This window comes from Rhineura floridana, chromosome 2 (genome assembly GCF_030035675.1).
Source record: "Rhineura floridana isolate rRhiFlo1 chromosome 2, rRhiFlo1.hap2, whole genome shotgun sequence".
Lineage (NCBI taxonomy): Eukaryota > Metazoa > Chordata > Lepidosauria > Squamata > Rhineuridae > Rhineura > Rhineura floridana.
Genome location: NC_084481.1, coordinates 114,821,890 through 114,841,702, shown reverse-complemented (window position 1 = coordinate 114,841,702; position 19,813 = coordinate 114,821,890). Strand labels below are relative to the sequence as shown.

Here is a 19,813-nt window from a genome sequence, read left to right as displayed (position 1 = left end):
CCACTCTCGTGAGGCTTATCAGGTGACCTTGAACCATCATCGTCACAAACCTACGGCACAGGGTTGTTGCAAGGACAAAACAGAGGGTAGAAACTTGTATGCCACTCTGAGGAACAAGTGCAATTTAAATGCAACAGTTAAATTGAAGGACATTTTTAACATGAATTTATCATTTGTTCATTATATTTTGCTTCTAATCTTAATTGTTTTAGCTTCAGGGGTGAAACAATAAACAGATTCTTATTTACCTCAAAAAAAGCAGCCTGGGAAAAGCCAAAGACTGAGGGGAGCAGGCAGAAACATTATACTCCAGATCATCCCTTAAAAAAAAAATATTGAATTAGGCCAATTCAGTTTTAATTATTGGATCAAAAACCATTTCAGTATTTTTTTTATATATCAAAGGATCATATTTGGCACTGCTCAAAGTTTTGTATGGCTTTAAACAGTTTTCTTTTCCTGAACCTTTTACCTTTGTTTGGTCTAGAGAAGGTATCTTGCCCCAAACTTCATTTCTTTTACTGTATTGATTTTTTTTTTAAAAAAAATCAGTATCTTGGGCTGGATCCAGAGAAGTGACCAAAAAGGAATTAGCCAGATGGAAGACGACTCCCTAGCAGCCTGTCTTGAGGTCTGGTGGATCCCAAAACATCAGATGCAAGCATCTGAAGAGTCTGGTGCTAGAGTGAGCAAGATATAAATCTACTACAAGCAGCATCTTTACAGTTTGCTTGCTGTCAGGAATCCAATACATGATTATGAAGTTAGACATTTGTGTAAAAGCGTGACTGCATGGTTAAAATTGTCCCAGACCACATGTACTACTTTCATAAACAAATAACTGTGTGGACAGCTGCCCACAAAGCAGCAGCTCTGCTACTTGCAAAACATACGAACTGAGCCTCAGACTCTAGGCTTTCATATATAGTAAGATTCTGGGCTCCCTAAAACCTGACTCAGGTTCTATGCTTTACCAGCATCTGCTTCATCACAAGTATGAACACCATACACAATGGAAAGCAGTGCAGAAACCTAAGAAGATTCTCAATTGACATCAGCTTAAGTTCACTTCACCCACCCCATGATCTCTTCTATGTGGATACCCTACATAAAATGTGACGGTGTTGTTCCCTCATAGGAAGAACCATAACCAAGATGAAAATTAACATCTAATGATTGCATTACCATGATCAATACCTTAGAGTAATAACAGGGAGAGGTGGTGACGACAAGAGCTGTTTGAATTGATGCGTACTTAGCACCTCCCCTTCAAAGTTCACCTCCCACATCCGTGAACCAGGACGGGCACAATATATCAATGACGGCTGGCTCCCACAGCTCTTTCCAACTGGAAAAAAACAAGCTCCATATTCACCATCTCTTTCCTTGTTTCCAATTTTCCAAAACTTTTCCCTATATAAACCAAAAACAGTTGGGGGGGGGGAATCCTGTTTTAACACTTATTGAATAAAAATGTAAGCAAAAACCTAACACAAAGCTTTTGAGGCTACGTAAAGACAGAACACACAAATTTAAAGAACACATAATAGATAGAATTATAGAGTAAGTCCTTATAAAATGCTTGCTGCTTTTAGTTTGAAAATTCAATGGGTTTGCTTTATGCACTTAAATATTACTATTATGCCACTTTCGTCTGTCTTCACAGTTATCATCACATTTTTACATTCAAATCAAAGTTAGCAACAGAAGAGTATGTGGCTTGAATTGATATTTGAATTCACTCAAAAACATCAGCAGAAAGGAGTATTAATTTCCAAAGGGTGATGCAGAAGGGAACCAACAATTGGGAATATGCAACTATGTTTGGAAATTGTGGTTTGGAGCAGAGAGGATAATTATGTGGGTTTTTAAGAAATTTAAACAATGGTGAGAGAGGAAAAGTTGTAAGATGGGGAGGCCAAAGGCAAAACCATATTTGCAGTGATGCATAAGAAACTGGGGAGGAGAGAAATGTAATAAGTAGTTAACATAGTGTTTCCAGCTGCTCTAAGGACCAGATCACAAAAAGGAAAAAAGCTAAACTGTAGCTTCAGAAAATGTGGCAAATTACTACTTATTTCTAGGTGAAGATTAATATAAAAGAGGTAGCCTTGCAAATGATCTACCAGAAATCACACATAGCACAGACATTACTTTATAGTTTATTAATTACCTCTCCGTGTCACATAAGTAAGAGCGAGTAAGAGAAGAGATAAGCAACCTTCCATCCAAATAATCAAGCTGAACCACACGAGAATCAACAGTGGTTATAATCTGAACTGGAAACATCACAAATGCAGTGGTAGCCTAAGCATAAAGAATAAATGTAAACTGGACAGACTCTTAAAGAAAACTAGAGTTGCAAAATTGATTTTATGCTACTAAGAAAAGCTGAATGCACTACAGAAAATTCATATTATGGCTACATTTCAGGTTATTTTTGAAATGCCTGGATGCCTTCTCTGGAGTTGCAGTTGCTCGTCAATATCTAAGGATCAATGAAAACACATGCCTAAACAAAAAAAAATCTATTAAAGAAATAAAACATGAACTGCAGAGTAGCTTCTAGAAGTTTGTCCCCTGCAACAGAATGTTTATATTGTAAGTCAGACAATTTTTACAGATCATGTAACGCAAGCAAGATTCTCAAGATATATATGCAATCTTTTTTTTAATCCAAACTGCTTAATTCTGTGAGCTTGGATGCAAAAGCCTTACAGAAACCACACAGAATTGAAACTGCCTCCCTATGCAGGGGCTCACAAATTCACAATCATATTCTCCATGGAAAGCATTCCTCCCCACTAAGCAAATATGAAGCCTAGACCTCTTCTGAAGCTCAGAGCTGGAGAGGGGAGAATAGATCATCCCTGCAGTCAGACTATATTCTGGATATCCTTTGAGCATCTCAGAATTGCCATGCCAACAAAGATGAAGATGACAAGCAGGACTCCTCCTTGTCGTTCTACCTTCTGGAGGTCCTCCAGTACCTCAGAAGTACTATGATGAACTACATGATGAACTAGCCTCAGCTGCCCTCCCCCGAGCTTTGGGGCAGAGACAGGGGGAGGATCCCAATAACCACAAAGTCTGGCTACCTAGACCGGCCAAAATCTGTATATTATTATGTTCAAAATCTCTCGCAGAAAAATTACCTTTCCTTGTTTAGATGTATTAATCTTGATGGCAGACACTTTCCCCACATGATCACCAACAAAAACACGGAGTGCACTGGTATCCCAACAAAGAGCTGTTACTTTTCTGCCTTTGTGCTCAGATGAAACATAAATCCTTTCTGGCTTCCCACGACGTTCCTGATTCAGTTCCCAGACAACAATAAGGCCTTGACTGTAAAAGACAAGGTTTATATTACTTTTTAAAAAAACATAAACAAATATATCAGCTTCCCACATTTATTAATGTATTTAACAGAGTTCACACCCATTTTCAAACATTTATTTTTTATTTTACTTATTAACATTTGGATACCAGTTGGGAGGCTTACAAGAGATATTATACTTGAAAAAGTGGAAGACTGAAATAAATCTCAGTGCTTCGGAATTGTCACGTTAACGACTTCCTGCATTTCTCTCACCCTTAACTTGGAGGACATTATTAGAGTCACTGATCTGGTTCAAATATGACAAATGATTGTTGTTGCCACAAATGACAGGCTCACACACACCTGCCTTGTCTTCCCCCCATTTGCAAATGAGAGGAGGAGATAAGAAACTTTTATTAACGTGTTATTACCATTTGTAGCCCACCCTTCATAAAAAAAACCCAGAGCTGCTTACACAAACAATAAACCAATAGTAAAATAAAAAAAAATCCAAATACTATAATAACCAAAAGAACAGCAGTGGATATAACAATTCTATTTCTAGCTTGTTGCAAACAAGTTTGCCATTATATCCACAGGCAGGTAACACTGGCTAGTGCAAACCACAGTTTGCTCATAGTTTTAGGTCCTGGCTTGCACAACCCACAGCAGGCTGCTTTTGGTAGCAAGAGCCAACTAGAAGCAAAAGAATTTAACATCCTCCCCTTGCACACAAGTGAAGGGAAGAGGATGGTGCACATGAGCCTTTTTAAGGATGTTGTATGTTAAAACTATTAGCAATGTTTACATTACTTGCATCATGTATGTGAACTCTCTTATTTGCATTATTGAAATGCCTCTTCCACTACTAAAAATAAGCCAGAACTATAGCTCAAGAACAGTAAGTTGATTTTTAAGGTTCTCACCTTGTAGCTACGGCAACATAGTCCTCGTCATATAAACAAAAAGCAATGCGGGAAATGGCACCTTCCTACCAAGAGATAAAGCAGTCAGATTTGTCCTATTAGTATTCAGTACCTCAACTATGCCTGACTTTTAGCTGCATTTTATATTTTTTTTAATTCCGAATGCTCACCCCCATACTTTTGTTTCAATAGACAAAAAAAGGAAATGAAGATATTGGAACGTGTTCTGTGTGGATTATCCCCGTTCCCCACAGCAACACTTACCACCAATTACTCTGTGGGAGGAATCCTGATGACTTATTTAATGTGATTAGTTTAATGCATTTTTATTGTTGTTACTTCTAAACTGCCTTGGAAAGCTCTATACCCTAAAAGGCAGGATACAGATAATTGTAGTAAAATATAGTTTAGATTATTTATTTGTTTTCTGGATCCAACATTCTAGTTCCCATTTCTGTACTAGCTGCTATTCACACTTTAAAGGATTTTCTTAGCTATGTAATACATGAAACAGCAGCTGAAAAAAAACTGACGGTGATATATGACTAAGAGTGCAAGCTAGCTGCCTGGGCTGAGGGGGGTGGAATGCAGCTGATTTCCAGCTGAGTCCCAGCACAGCCAGGCTACACCGGTGTATGTCCCTCAGCCGGGACCAGTATACGTGAAGCTGGCCTAAGCCCCCCAAAACAGGCATTCCAGGGCCATGTTAGGGGAGGGTCCAAGGTGAAGGGACTTAGGCCACATCCAACTCATGGTCAGAGCACTCTTGCAGGTCCCAATTCAGGCAAAGTTATGCTCAGAAAAAGGTCATACTAATAAATACAACAGAAGTAAACGGAGAGGGTTTACTCCCCGGTAAGGGTATTTGGGAGAGCAGGCTTTTACTTTCTGATCCCTGCACGCAGCTCCCAAATGAGCCGGGATTCAGCCAACCCAGAAGTCCTGAAGAGCAATTGGATGTGACAGAACTTTACACTGGCTTATCTTGCACTGGTACCACTTCTCCAGCCCCGAGCTAGATTGCTCTGCCCGTCATATTCAGACAAAGCCAATTTAACCAAGGTACTTGTCCACTAATTTCAGTGGCTCTATACTCCTGAGTATGACTTACCTAGATATCACTCCAAGCTTTATGACTGACATAAAAACAAATATTAAGTCTCTAAAATGAGAAGCTTACTCATTTATTGTTAGATGTTTTAATGAAGGCATGTTCTCAGCTTCTGCAAATCATATTTCATTCTTACCTGGGGATTCTTAAAAAAATTCCTTCAGTCTTACCTTATGAGTGAGAAAAAGCCTCTGTTTCCAGCTATCTTTCTGGATGAGGTTGAGTCCTCCACCTGAACTACCCAGAGCCAACCATTTTTGAGAAACTGCTATACATGTGCACTTCAGAAAAGAGAAAAGGGATATAGTTAAAAGCCAGTCATTGTTGAAAGAAAATACTGTACTGACATCATTGATAATAGTTTCACTTTCACTTCTAAGGTAGGAAGAAATAAAATCTGTCCAGGAACGCAGATTTATTTTACTCTTACTGCTGAACATGAGTAAAAAGAAAAGTGTTGCTGTGAGCTGCTTAGCACAATAGCAACAAGGTTCTCTCTCCACTTTAAAGAAATGACACTGGTCTTGTGTGTTTGGACTTCAAACTTAAGCTAATGAGGAGGAAAGGGAGCCAGGGCAGCAGGAGGGGAGAAAAAGAATATTATCACCTGCCACCTCCCTCTGGCTCCCAATAGTCGTCATCTGTCTGTGAAGCTCTACACCTATGGCAGAACCATCTGGAGGTATGACAGTAACCGAGAGAACTCTGGGCAGCTGGGTATCACTTCATGCTTATAGAAATAAAAAGCAAGATGCCACAGTGCAACACACCATTGCTGATCAGTTGACCTCAAAGTGGCAACACCTTTGATGTCTTCTGTTTGGAGTTGTCACAAGGACATCACCCCCTTCTTGGTTTGCTGTTCTTGGAGCACTATTGTTCTTTAAGAGACTTAATTTTTATTCTTATTTGACAGAAATGCACCCTGTGAGGTGGTGAACATCAGGTGTACTGGTGGTTGTGCCCGATTCCCCTGAGGGTGAATGTGTTGGTGGAAAAAGATTTAATCCCCCTAGGATAGGTGTTTGCACTGTCCCAGAGGAGAATTGGGGTGAAAATGAGTGAGTGTTTGGGTTCTTTCTATAGCAGCCTTTGCCAACCTTTGGGTCCCCAGATGTTGTTGGACTACAACTCCCATCAGCCCGTCAGCATGGCCAATCGTCAGGAATGATGGGAATTGTAGTCCAGCAACATCTGGGGACCCAAAGGTTGGGAAAGGCTGTTCCATAGGATTGTTCGTATTCAGTGGACTTTTTTTTTGTATATGATTGTTGGTTAGTTGAGTGCTTGAGTGTTTTATTGAAATGAGAATTGAGTGGATGGAGTGATGTGGTGGATAATTGGATTGTGTTTTTAAATTAGTATAGTGTGTATATTAATAATTTTGGAGATTGGAATGTGGATAGTTTTTGTGGTATTTGAGATTTTTCTAGATTATATATATTGCAATTGTTGCATTTTGATTTTTCACATATGATTTGCTTTTGAGGCTCTCATTTTACTTATGTACTTTGTTTTCAGATACTGCTGCTTAATTAGGATTAATTAATAATCCTGCTTCATCTGCAAAACTGCTTGTAAGATTTAAACCAATGGATTGCCACAGAGTCTATACTGGAATGTATGCCACGAATTACAAACATATGGGATTTCTAAATGCTGTTAGGAAAATGATCAGGACAGCCAAAAGGAAGTACTTCTTTACTCAGCGCATAGTTAAACTATGGAATTTGCTCCCACAAGATGCAGTAATGGCCACCAACTTGGATGGCTTTAAAGAAGATTAGACAAATTCATGGAGCACAGGGCTATCAATGGCTACTAGCCTGATGGCTGTGCTCTGCCACCCTAGTCAGAGGCAGCATGCTTCTGAAAATCAGTTGCCGGAAGCCTCAGGAGGGGAGAGTGTTCTTGCACTGGGGTCCTGCTTGCGGGCTTCCCCCAGGCACCTGGTTGGCCACTGTGAGAACAGGATGCTGGACTAGATGGGCCACTGGCCTGATCCAGCAGGCTCTTCTTACGTTCTTATGATAACATATTACCACAATTGTGACTCAAACACACCTTCAAACGACTAGAATCCAGCCTGAGAGCAGAAAGCAGTGGACTGAGGCACTCAAACTCTGCCAATACATGGCTGCAAGATTCAGGTATCATTGGCACTGGTATACAGGATACAATATCCTTTCTCAAGTTTGTTACTGCTAAGTTTTCCAGCTCCACCTATGAGAATGAAATGTGAGAATGTGAAATATGACTTCTTCACCACTTAGCTAAAATTGGGCTTCCTAAACATTTACTTCTCCTTTTAAGGTTTAGGATCTGATATTACTAATACTCGTATGATGGAGTAAATACACTCAGCTAACAATAGATATCAGTTATGCTACAACTAATTAGCTCACTGCACCAAAACTAGTGAGTATCCGGAACCTTCTACTTCTTTATGGCTTCAATCCCAGACATAATTGTTTGGGTGTAAATCTTACTTGTTTCAAAGTAAACATAATGAGACTAAACTTCACATGTTGGACACAACAAGATAATGTAGTTTCGTTCTCAAATCACCTTCTAGGAGTTTGGGGTGCAGTTTCGATAAAAAATGACTTCAAGACTTGGGTATAGCAAATTGATGCCATGCATCATCCCACTGCCCTAGTCCAAAGATGAGATCCAGAACATTCTCACATACTTGAAATCACAGCAGCTTAAGTACATTTAAAGACTTTATTCTTGTCCTTTAAACATGAAAGAACAAATAGTAAGGAACAAGTTTTTCTTCATAGCTGTTCTCTAGCTCATATAAATTCAACAATAGAAAGAATACAGACATGTGGTTGCCAGTTCCATAATAACAATTAACTTCCTTGATCAATGCAATACCTGAATAAGTAACTGGGATTTGAACACAACACCTCAAGTTGTACATCCATGTCATAGCCAGTTCTACTCCTATAAAGCGCTCTACTGGCCCAAGGCGGTTATTGATCCTATGAACCAGGAAGAGTACTCTGCACTGCAAAACACACTTTGTTGTTGTTATGTGCCTTCAAGTCGATTACGACTTATGGCGACCCTATGAATCAGTGACCTCCAAGAGCATCTATCGTGAACCACCCTGTTCAGACCTTGTAAGTTCAGGTCTGTGTCACTAGATCGTGTCACTAGTGAGGTTTTTTAGCAGCGTGTTTGCTAAAAAAAACATACGGTTGGACTAAAGTGTGTTTTCGGCTAACACACTTTACTCCAAAAAACCATATGGTTGGACTAAAGTGTGTTAGCTGAAAACACATTTTAGTCCAACCATGTGTTTTTTCAGCAAACACGCTGCTAAAAAACCTTACTAGTGACACGATCTGGGGATCATACCGCTAGCAACCAAAAGAGGAATTAAAAGATCGCAAGTCGTCTTTCTTAGATATTACTTACACACTATTCTTGAGTATTTTAGTGCACCGGTTAATAACGTTACAGTAAGATTTAAAATCATTATGAGGAAGTGGGACACAGCTTCAGCCTTGACAGACCGGAAGGCACAGAAAGAAAACCTTACACGGTCTCTGGACACGTAACACCAGTCCCCCACAAAAGGAGAAGTAGCATATTGAAAATCGCACTTCCAGCTCACTGGTGCACAGGTGACTCGCAGCTAAGAGCCCCGAGGATTACTGCTTTAGAGGCAGTTGCTGGGCTTTTCTCTCTTTCAACCCACCCGGGGAGCCAAACTTCCACCTCAGAGACAATGGTACAGCCTTGGAATAAATGTCTGGATTCGCTCAGGGTAACTGCTCGTCCGCTCACCTCCACTCTCAGCTAGAGATCTACTCCTTACACCAGGAGCACCAGCTTGTCAGCCGCTCTCTGCTCTTTAGCTTAGTCCGGCCCCGCCTCTAATTACAAAGCCAGGCGCGTGACTTCCAGCCCCCCCCCGTCTCTCTGTGGCGCCCTCAGTAGGCACCATCCAGACCTGCTCACGGCTGCCACTCAACAACGTCACGCCGCAGCCGCCCCCACTCTCGCTCCCTCCGCGTCACGTGACGGCCACGCTCTCTCCCCTCCCCTTCCTCCCCCCCTTCGGACCGTTGCTCAGGCAAGATCCCCCTCCCCCCTCAGCGCGGCGCCGGCGGCTTAGCACCGATCAGTGGGACATACGGAAAGGAAAGCAAGGGGAGAAAGGAATGGAGTCCTTAGATCTACAAAATCCGGTAGCAAGTTCGTAAGGAATGAGGCAGGAGTGACTGCGTTATTATTGTATCCTCCCCCTCCCCCCTCTTTTTTTCCCCTCTGGACACTGTCATGGCGGCGGCGACGCGGACAGGCCTTCACGTGATCAGAAAAGTGCCATGGCGGCTGACGGGCTCCATCACATGAGCGAGTAAGTGGCATGGCGGCGGTAGCACTTTCTTCTGTCACGTGGTGTGGTCTTGTTTCTGTCGTGTGTGAGCTAACTGTTTCCGGTCACGTGTTCCTTCTCTGCCGAACTCTTTGGCCGCCCCATGGCCCGGGCGGCGGTGGCGGCGCTGAGAGCTCTTCAAAGTGGGAGCGAGACGGCTTTCGAGCTTAGTGCTGGCCGTCTTTTGAAGTGAACGTGCCTGTGCCTGTTGGGAGGAGCTGGTGGTGAAAGCTCAGACCCTCAGTTTCCCCTACGGTAGGGGGCCTGCCTGGGTTCAGTGGTTCTAGGTTTGAAGGCCTCTCTCATTAGTTTTTGCTTCTTTGGAAATGGGGGGGTGAATCTTTAATCCTGTCTTGGGTTTTCCGCTTTTCATGACTATTGTTTCAAATCTCCATGGTGCATAAGATTGGATACTTTGCAGGACGGTACAGGGTGAATGTAGTTGGGCGCTGTTGAATGAGCGTTTTTTTCCGTTTCGTGCTACTTATTACTTCCGATGAATATTTTCCTTTCTCTATCTGAATGTCTTAGTTGTATCGCAAGTGAAAGAGAAAGATTTGGTAATGAAGATTTTTCCCCAGAAGTTAGGGTCTAGAAATGCAAAACACTTAGTCGTTGGGATAAAGTATTGTTTTAGATTTTTGATGGTGTGTATGAGTTCTACTCTGCTGGTAATACAGTACAAATAATTTTAAAATGAGCCATTGTTTCCGGTAATACTACATTTTCAATTTCTAGATGGTTCTATCAATCATAAGCAGAGGCTGTATTTTAAAATGCAAAGTAAATAAGAGTGCTTTCCTTGGGGGCTGTATTACAAGATTCTTTAGTACATTGCAGCTGAGTGACTGATAAAAAAAATACTTGCCATTTTAACAACATTTGAGGGAGGGGTACCCATGTGTCGGGAACCAGTAGTTTGATTTGGCAAGCTTTGGTGGGTAAGCTGCTCAGGGGATTGGTAAGAGAAAAGGCTCTAATATGATAGACCCTTCAATTGTGGGTTTTGTCAATTATATGAGAGAAAACACAATGGCAAATGCAATTCAGTGTAAAGAAATGGGGCAAAAAAAAATCTTAATTTTGTATATACATTAATCTGAACTGGCAGTGATTGACCAGGAATGAGACCTTGGTGTTGTAGTGGACAGCTTGATGAAGGTGTTGATCTAGTTGTGGCAGCTGTGAAACACTAGAACTCATGGGCATCCAATGAAGCTGAGCGTTGGAAAATTCAAGACAGTCACAAGAAAGTACTTTTTCACATATCTCATAGTAAGCTATGGAATTCTCTCCCACAAGATGCAGTAATGTACATAAACTTGGATGGCTTTAAAAGAGTCATGACAAAGGCATGGAGTATAAGACTGTCAATGGTTACTAGCCATGATGGGCTATATTTTGCCTCCATAGTTAGAGGCAGTATGCTCTTCTGCTCGGGTCCTGCTTGTGGGCTTCCTATAGGCATCTGATTGGTCACTGTGACAACAAGATGCTGCGTTAGATTGGCTTTGGTCCGATCCAGCAGGCTCTTCTTATGGTCAGGAGAGGACATTTTCTTGCACATGGAGTTGGGTGGACAGGATGGCACATTGTTTTGTTTCCTCTTGGAATCTGCATTTTTCTATGTTAATTAGACGGTGATCCATGCAAAGGTCATATGCGAGTTTGGTAGTCCTTGTTGACTTCCCTGTTGCTTACAACAGAAAAAAAATAACAGCTGTAATCTGCTGTTACCCTGTGATGCACTTGTGAATTAGAACTAATTATATTTAGCCCATCTATACAACATGTTAGTGACTGATACTGTAGGGCCCCACTTTACACCAATTCGCTTTACAGCGATTTGCTAATACAGCGGTTGCAATTAGACTAAACCCCCACTCATACGGCGCTTGTTCTGCTTTTATGGCGGTTTTCGGGCATTGCGTGCCATTCTATTTAATGGGTTCCGCTTTGCAGTGGTTTTTGCTTTACAGCGGGGGTCCAGAACGTAACCCGCGGTGGGAGTGGGACCTACTGTAAGTTATTAATACCACGACTTTCAGCACTCTATTACAAAAAAATGAGTCACTCTAACATTAGAGGAATACTGATCTGTAATGACTTTGCCCAGAGTGGATTTTTTGAAACCTGCTTCAGTTTATATCTTAAATTCATGGCTTCCTAGAGATGTAAAACAGCCTCAAAAAGCCAGAAAAATGGGAGGGAGTTTTCTGAAAAATATGGGGGGGGTTACCTAATTTTTCCAGGCCTTCACATCTCTAGCTTCATCCAAAATAATTTTTCGGTAGGCAAAACAACAACACAAATTTATATCACTGAGTATATTTCACTGGGTCTGTGATTGTTCTTTATGTCTATGACTTCACTGCAGTAATTTTGACATTTATACTCTTCAACGTGGGGTGTAGGTTCTTCTGGAGGGTTGCCACATTCACATCCTTTAAGTATGTGGTAGCAGTAGACTCATACCCAGATTCAGGGATGTAGGTTTCAGTAGTAAATTTGTCAGAAACCCAAGCCCCACCAAGCCAATCAATAGCAAAATCGTGAAAGGTCTGAAGGGCACTTGATATTGGGGAACCCCAGCCAGATAGCCTACTTGCCTGTGGTGTTTGTGTGATAGGTGAGGTAGAAAAAGGGGCAGGGTTTGGAGTGGAAGCGGAGATAGGGGAAGAGGAGGAAACGGGTACAAGGGAAGAGGTGGATGGTTGAGGCTGAAGGGTAGACGGTTGAGGTTGCTGCCCTCGGCTTCTGCTGGGAGGAAGGGCGGGATATAAATCAAATAATAAGTAAATAATAGAAGGGTTAAAAGGGGTAGGAGGAGGAGTAGAAGACTCAGGGCAGTAGAAGACTGAGTAGGGACATCTTGTGATTGAGGTAGAGCTTGTATAGCAGCAGGAGTAGCAGCAGGTGGAGGTAGAATAGGTGAGGGACGAGGTAAAGGTCTCCGGAGATCTGGGACAATGGAGTTTGGGAGGGGTATAGACTAGTCTTATAGGAAGGGGGAGAATCGAGATTGGAGTGTTGGGAAGAGATTCGTGTGAGGAAGAAGTTTGTTTTGGGGGAGAAGTTAGGGAAGGGGCGGAAGGAGAAATGCAAATGCTGTTCATCTCTTTGTTTTTCAATTGAGTCTTCGGTCAATTGTTTCTGCAGTTTCTCAAGGGAGTCTTAATGGCTAGCCATTATGCTCTTGTCTCTCAATTTAGAGGCCAGATCGTCCCAGAGGAAAAAATAGTCCATCTGAGCAGGGTGTGGATAGTCCAGAAACCCTCGTAAATATTTTAGTGTGTCCAAATCACTGACCATGGTATCCTTCTGGGCCGACTTGTTAAATGGGCATCGGAGGCCATGTTTTACAGTGATTCCGATCCTATCTCCAGAGTCGTTGTCAGAGAATAGCATTGGGTGATTGTCTTTTGGCCTCCTGGCAGTTGTGCTGTGGGGTGCCGCAGGTTACCATCTTGTCCCCAATGCTGTTTAACATCTATATGAAGCCCTTGGGAGCAGTCATCAGGAGATTCGCGGCAAGGTGTCAGCAGTACGTTGGTGATACCCAGCTCTATTTCTCTGTAACATCTGAATCGGGAAGAGGCCGTGCAAGCCCTGGACTGCTGCTTGGACTCGGTGGTGGGCTAGATTAAGGCCAATAAACTGACTCTGAATCCTAGCAAGACGGAGGCGCTGTGGGTAGGTGGTTCCCAAGTTCAGATAATTGGTCGGTTGCCTGCTTTGGATGAGGCCGTACTCCCTCTGAAAGAGCAGGTCTGTAGTCTGGGGATGCTCCTAGATCCATCTCTGTTGCTAGAGGCCCAGGTGACCTCAGTGGCTGGGAGTGCCTTTTACCAGCTTCAGCTGGTAAGACAGCTGCGGCTGTTTCTGGACCAGGATAGCCTGAGCACTGTTGTCCACTCACTGGTAACCTCCAGGCTGGATTACTGTAATGTGCTCTATGTGGGGTTGCCCTTGAGGTTGGTCTGGAAGCTGCAGCTGATGCAAAATGTGACGGCGAGACTGCTCACTGGGGCAGGGTATCGCTAATATGTCACCCTGCTGCTGAAAGAATTGCACTGGCTGTCCATTTGCTACCAGGCCAGGTTCAAGGTTCTAGTTTTGGTGTACAAAGTCGGACCAGGATACCTGAAAGACCATCTTATCCCTTATATACCCAGTCAATCGCCGTGCTCTCCAGGTGAGGGCCTCCTACAGATACCATCTTATCAGGAGGTCCATTCTGCACAACATAGGAAATGGACCTTTACTGTGGCAGCACCTACCCTGTGGAATTCCCTACCCTTAAATATTAGACAGGCGCCATCTCTGTTATCTTTTCGGCACCTATTGAAGACCTTCCTCTTTTAACAAGCCTTTTAAGTTGAGACCTTATCCCAGTCTGCTTCTGTGTTGGAATTGCTTTTTAATATGCTTTTAAACCTTTTTTAAAACATTATGTTTTTAACCTTTTTTTAAATAAATCTTCAAAGCTTTAAAAAAAAGTTTTTTAAGTTGTTTTGTATTAATGCATTTTAATGCCTGCTTTTATGATGTTTTTAAGTGTTTTAGTGCTTTTGTTTGCCACCCTGGGCTCCTGCTGGGAGGAAGGGTGGGGTATCAATCAATCAATTAATTAATCAGAGCTACCTTCCAAGGGGAATTGCAGTGCATTGTTCTCATATGTGTATCCATTCCAACACCGAACCAATGCAATCATCCTACTCAATTTTATACCAGCTGGCAGTTTATCAGGTTGACTATAATTTTTTATAGTCAGGGATGATCCTGGTGAAGGGTCCACCTTAGATCCTTTGCTTCCCATGTCTCCTGTGTTGTTTGTCTTGTTCAAGGTCAGTCTATGCAAGGCTGAACTGGGCTTTTAACAGCCGCCAATACCTATTCCTAGTTTCCCTATGCAGGTTCAGTCTAATGAAGGCTGATGAACCAGGGGCTTTTAACAGCCGCTGCTTCCAGTGTACAAGTTCAGTCTGTTGAAGGCTGAACTGGGGCGCCAATGCCTTTCCATAAGGCGGGACCGTCATTCGCCCTTTCAGTCACTCAGTAACACACACACACAACACCCAGGTCCACGTTATTCCAAAGCTCAAGCAATCCAACAACATCAGCACCACAGCAATGAAAAGCAACTGAGAAACACAACAGTACCTCCCCTTTTCCCCAAACAGTTTGTTATAAACCTGTATTAATATAACATAGGACTCTTAATTGCCAGTGAAACGGGAGTCTGGAGGAACGGAGAGAAATGGACAGCAAGGAATGAGATTTTGGAATGGATCTCTTACCAAATTCTGATAAGGCACCTCCAGCTGTCCCTTCTCACCACTCCAGTCCAGTCTTGGCTTTCACCTGGTGTCCCGGTCACATCCCACTTTTGACACCAGAAGTGATGGGGAATTTTGGGGTCTTATGGACCCCCGGGGGGTCCTTGAGGAAATTGAAGGCACAGGCTTGCAGCAAAAAGGTAGGCCTTATGCATGGCATTGAGAAAGTGGATAGACAAAAGTTCTTCTCCCTCTCTCATAATACTAGAACTCGTGGACATTCAAAGAAGCTGAATGTTGGAAGATTCAGGACAGACAAAAGGAAGTACTTCTTTACTCAGCGCATAGTTAAACTATGGAATTTGCTCCCACAAGATGCAGTAATGGCCACCAGCTTGGATGTCTTTAAAAGAAGATTAGACAAATTCATGGAGGACAGGGCTATTAATGGCTACTAGCCATGATGGCTGTGCTGTGCCACCCTAGTCAGAGGCAGCATGCTTCTGAAAACCAGTTGCCGGAAGCCTCAGGAGGGGAGAGTGTTCTTGCACTGGGGTCCTGCTTGCGGGCTTCCCCCAGGCACCTGGTTGGCCACTGTGAGAACAGGATGCTGGACTAGATGGGCCACTGGCCTGATCCAGCAGGCTCTTCTTATGTTCTTATGGAAAGGAGCGTTCTCACAGTCAGCCACACCAGAGCAAGTGGCGAGGACTGCAACTTGGCACTGTCTGTATGAATCTTTTTTTACAGTTCCAGGACAAAGAAATTAGCAGTTCCCGATGAAGGGGCTACACATAAGCATTACATGGAAGTTACACTGTATACATTATTTTGTAGCCAGTCAAGTAGTAATACTGAAATATGCACGTATCTCCTTGACTAATGTATGCCTGTCCCTTTGACTAATATTTCCAATATACTCCTGTCCCCTTGACTAATGTACTTGACCTATGAACTACCAAGCATAACATTCCACCTTTGTTATTGATCTCACAAGCCTAACCAGCACATCTATTGCTAGTAATACATTTGCTACATGCCACTTGCCCCTAAACAATATACTTTTTAATCAAAAGTTAATCACACACAGACCTGTTTGCTTCATTTCAGAAGTTCAGGCTGAACTTCACTTGCCCCTCTGAAGAATGTGAGCACTGAATCTTAAGGGTCCTGTGGGCCTGTTGCTTTATTCCTTGTGGTTTTCTTATAGTTCTTAAACATACCTTCTAATATCTATGTTTATATATGGATATATAAAAATTCTCCATTATATATACATGTGGCAAAATAGACATTTACATTACTACGTGATGAACGTAAGAGGCACATACCAGTTTATTAACTTGCATCCGTTCAGATAAAGTATTCAAATACATATTTTAGAGGATTGGGAATTGTCATTGACTCATGCACTTCCCCTCCCCTCACACACACAGATTTCCTCCCTTCCTTGTTTCAATAAATCATAGTTTGCTGTTGCATCTAAACCAAGCAAATGAGGGTTTTTCCAAACCAAGGGATTGAAGCCCACTTCAGTCGTGACAGAATCCCAGAATCAGATGCTGCCCTTGGCTCCTACTGGGAGGAAGGGCCGGATATAAATCAAATAATTAATAAATAAATAAAGAAGTCCAGATTCAGAAAATATAAGCACAAGTTATGTTGCTTATATTACAAGTAGTAATTTAGATTTTATGTTTTAAAACATTCAAATTTAATAAAACCAACATAAATACAGTCATGCCAATGGTAAAATTTGTGTTAAACCACAAGTGTTTTTCTGTCAGGATTTTAGAACCCTATAAAGTTGCTGTAGATAAAGGGTGGTATTCAGCAAAGTAATTAGAGCAAATACTTCTGTCTGCACAACAGAACATCCCTCTCTCCTTTCTAAACTTGCCCCCTAAATCTGTTCTGGGGGTTCCCGTAACCTTTTGAAGCAGATTTAAGGAGAGGAAGTTTGATAGCACAAATGGAAATCTGCGCTAATGCAACTACTTTGTTGTATATCGCCCACTGTTCTGAGAGAATAGATTGAGCTCGTCTAAAATGGGAAGTATTTACTATTAAATCAGTCACCCTTAAACTGCCTGGTTTTTTTCATAGGGCAGTCCAAAAAGCTTCGCTAATCCTGCATAAAATGATATCCATGTAAGATTCAACTTGGCCAAAGTAACTTTCAGAAACATTTTCTTGGAAGAAAAGCCAGTCTCAATATTTAGGAAGTATTCAACTTTTTTCTCTGGCCTTTCTGGATACTACATTTGTTCCTCTAACAGGGGTGTAATTGTCTGGAGTCTTTGGAGGCTTTTACCCCTTACTTTTTTGGGAACCAGGTCCTAGTAGGACCCCTATATCTCCAGCGTTCTATGAGCTAATCAGCATGAAAGAGGAGTGTGTTAGCCACTGAGAAGAGTTCCAATGAGTGTCAATTGCAAGCAAGCCTTTTATTAGTTCCTACTTCAAAAAGCCAAGACAAGTTGTGGAGAGTGAGAATTCTGTAATTGCAGAAGACGGTGAATCCTGATGATAGCATCCCATCTCCATCATCTAGTAGCAGCAGGAAATAAATGTGTAGACATTGAATTCAGTATTTCCAGCAATATCTCTTGACAATGAGAGAAGACAGTCAAGTGGTGACAGTGATAACCTGTTTCATGGTTTTAAGGTTGCATATAGTTTAATTGTATCTTAATTGTATATTTTTGTATGTTTTTAACTACATGTAGTTTTATTTGTAAGCCGCCCTGAGTTCCAATTTGGAAAAAGGGTGGGGTAAAAATAAAGTTTCATTCATTCAGTGATAGTGAAGCAGAAAGCAATATTCAAGCCTGGGCAGATGATTCTATATTTTTAAAAGGTTGTATAATCTTAGAAGGGGGCATGGCTTTCACTATCATGAAGGGATTCTGCACTTCTGAATTTGCCACTATGCTACTCTTAACATACTCTTGACTAAGTATGAATATATGCAATGCTCTTTAAGTGGATCATGAAGATTGGAGTATATTCCTCTAACATTATATCATTTGTGTTGGCTGTCTATTTGTTCCTGGGTTCAATTTAAAGGTCCCGGTTCTAGCCTTTAAAGCCCTAAATGGCTTGCTGGGACCTGGTTATGTCTACTCCTTTATGAGCATCTTGAAAGTCAGCAATCCTCTGTTAAATTTGCAATTTCTCCTTCTTTATGTATTGGCGTTTCTTCTCCATAATGTTTAGTAGAACATAGCAGAGTGTATTTCGATGTCATCACATTTTTTGTTTCCCTGCCCTCACATCACCAGAAGCAGCCAACAATAAGGAGGAGAGATAGGGAAATGCAAGTTGTGATGACATCAGAATATGGGTAAATTTTACTACACGTTGCAAAGTGAGAGTGAGGAAATTGACATTTAGCTGCCATATTTGGCATCACTCTTGCTTTATTGTAACTCTCTCAGTCGCATTAATTTTTAAGGGCAGATTTTAATCTGCAGTTCACCAGCTAATTAGTTAAAGTTTGATGCTTTGATTGAAAGAAGAAAACTACTGGTCCATTTTTTTCTTTTTAGAATGGTAGTGTTTAGGTTATCCAAAGTCAAGTGAAGTTGAGGGAACCCAATTTTGGGTAATTCCATCCTTCCTAGTATACTTGCAGTTCACATTGCAAAGTGGTTTAGGATACATACAGGGCTTGTTCAGCAAATAAGGAACTGCTGACAAGAACAGGAAACGTGCTGCTCAAGAACTTTACAAGTGCATTTTAAAAGGTGTTAGATAGCACTTTCCCAGCATACTTCCTTTGCTAGAGTTTGGCAAATACAAGTCTCTGGATAGTTTAGACCCAACTTCTTTTCCCATGGACCACTGGAAAACTGCTGAAGACCTTTCTGATCATTTAATCATTTTGCCCATAGTAGCAATTGTAATGCACTGTGGTGCTGTATGATTTTTAATTGTATTTTTTACAGACATGCCATGGACCACCTGTATGAAGCTCACAGACCGCTGGTGGTCTGCAGACCACAGTGTGGGATAACAGCCAAAATATACAGGCTTAGGAAGATTAATTGCCATTGAACTTTACTTGGCGTCATTCAATTTCCTTGTCTTTAAAATAGTTCAGATCAGGTAGAATTATTTATTTGTACTACAGGTCATAACAATATTTCCAAACATATTAAAATTTATGTTAAATCTTTCTAGGCAAGATGCCACTCAAAGCAACTTAAATATATTAATATAAAACAACAAAACAAAATAAAACACAAAATTAATATGAATAAAATTCATTAGTTTAAAAAGTCAACCTCTCACATAGCTGAAAATACTTACTCTGCTGTTGTAGCCACATATGCAAATCACCTTTTCCCAAAACTTCCCTCCCTTATTTTGGCTAATACATAGTCAATATTTATTATTTGACCAAGCAGATGCAGTATATTAGTTCATAAGAAATTCTCTTATAATAGCTGTCCAGAACTACATTAGGCATCCCTTGAAATCATAAGAGTCTGAGCTCTTATAACAGGGTATTACAAGTTTAGCAGGCAACTTTCATATTCAGAGGGAATAGTATTTAATAAATATTTACATAATGATTTCTAGTATTTACCAGGGCTGTGGAGTCGGTACACCAAACCTTCAACTCTGGCTCCAACTCCTCTATTTTTCTACTCTCTGTCTCCGACTCCACCCAAAATTACTTCCAACTCCACAGCCCTGGAAAGCGCTGTAAATGTCTTTTTAAATTGGAAGCTCTCATAGGAGCATTTTTATCGCTGCCTGAATATGCGCTGATCT

General features: G+C 41.5%; 2 protein-coding genes across 8 annotated transcripts in view; one reads left to right on the top strand and one right to left on the bottom strand.

Moving 5' to 3' along the window:
• The window catches only part of HPS5 (HPS5 biogenesis of lysosomal organelles complex 2 subunit 2), a 39,515-nt gene extending 30,182 nt beyond the window's left edge, over positions 1 to 9,333 (bottom strand). For 2 of the 4 annotated variants that reach the window (XM_061610216.1, XM_061610219.1), the window contains exons 1-8: positions 9,161 to 9,333; positions 7,424 to 7,582; positions 5,530 to 5,640; positions 4,249 to 4,313; positions 3,156 to 3,348; positions 2,174 to 2,307; positions 1,198 to 1,413; positions 249 to 320 (exon numbers count right to left, since the gene is read on the bottom strand). In XM_061610216.1, coding sequence (XP_061466200.1) covers positions 249 to 320; positions 1,198 to 1,413; positions 2,174 to 2,307; positions 3,156 to 3,348; positions 4,249 to 4,313; positions 5,530 to 5,640; positions 7,424 to 7,516 — 884 coding nt within the window. In that variant the 5' untranslated portion in view covers positions 7,517 to 7,582; positions 9,161 to 9,333. The other 2 variants (XM_061610217.1, XM_061610218.1) reach the window with 2 other exon arrangements.
• An 82-nt stretch (positions 9,334 to 9,415) lies between these two features.
• GTF2H1 (general transcription factor IIH subunit 1) overlaps positions 9,416 to 19,813 on the top strand; it is a 46,462-nt gene continuing 36,064 nt past the window's right edge. Inside the window, exon 1 of one of the 4 annotated variants that reach the window (XM_061610213.1) lies at positions 9,416 to 9,734. The gene's annotated coding sequence lies outside the window, so the exon portion shown is untranslated. Of the gene's footprint in view, positions 9,735 to 9,793; positions 10,040 to 19,813 lie in introns of those variants that run through there. The other 3 variants (XM_061610214.1, XM_061610212.1, XM_061610215.1) reach the window with 3 other exon arrangements.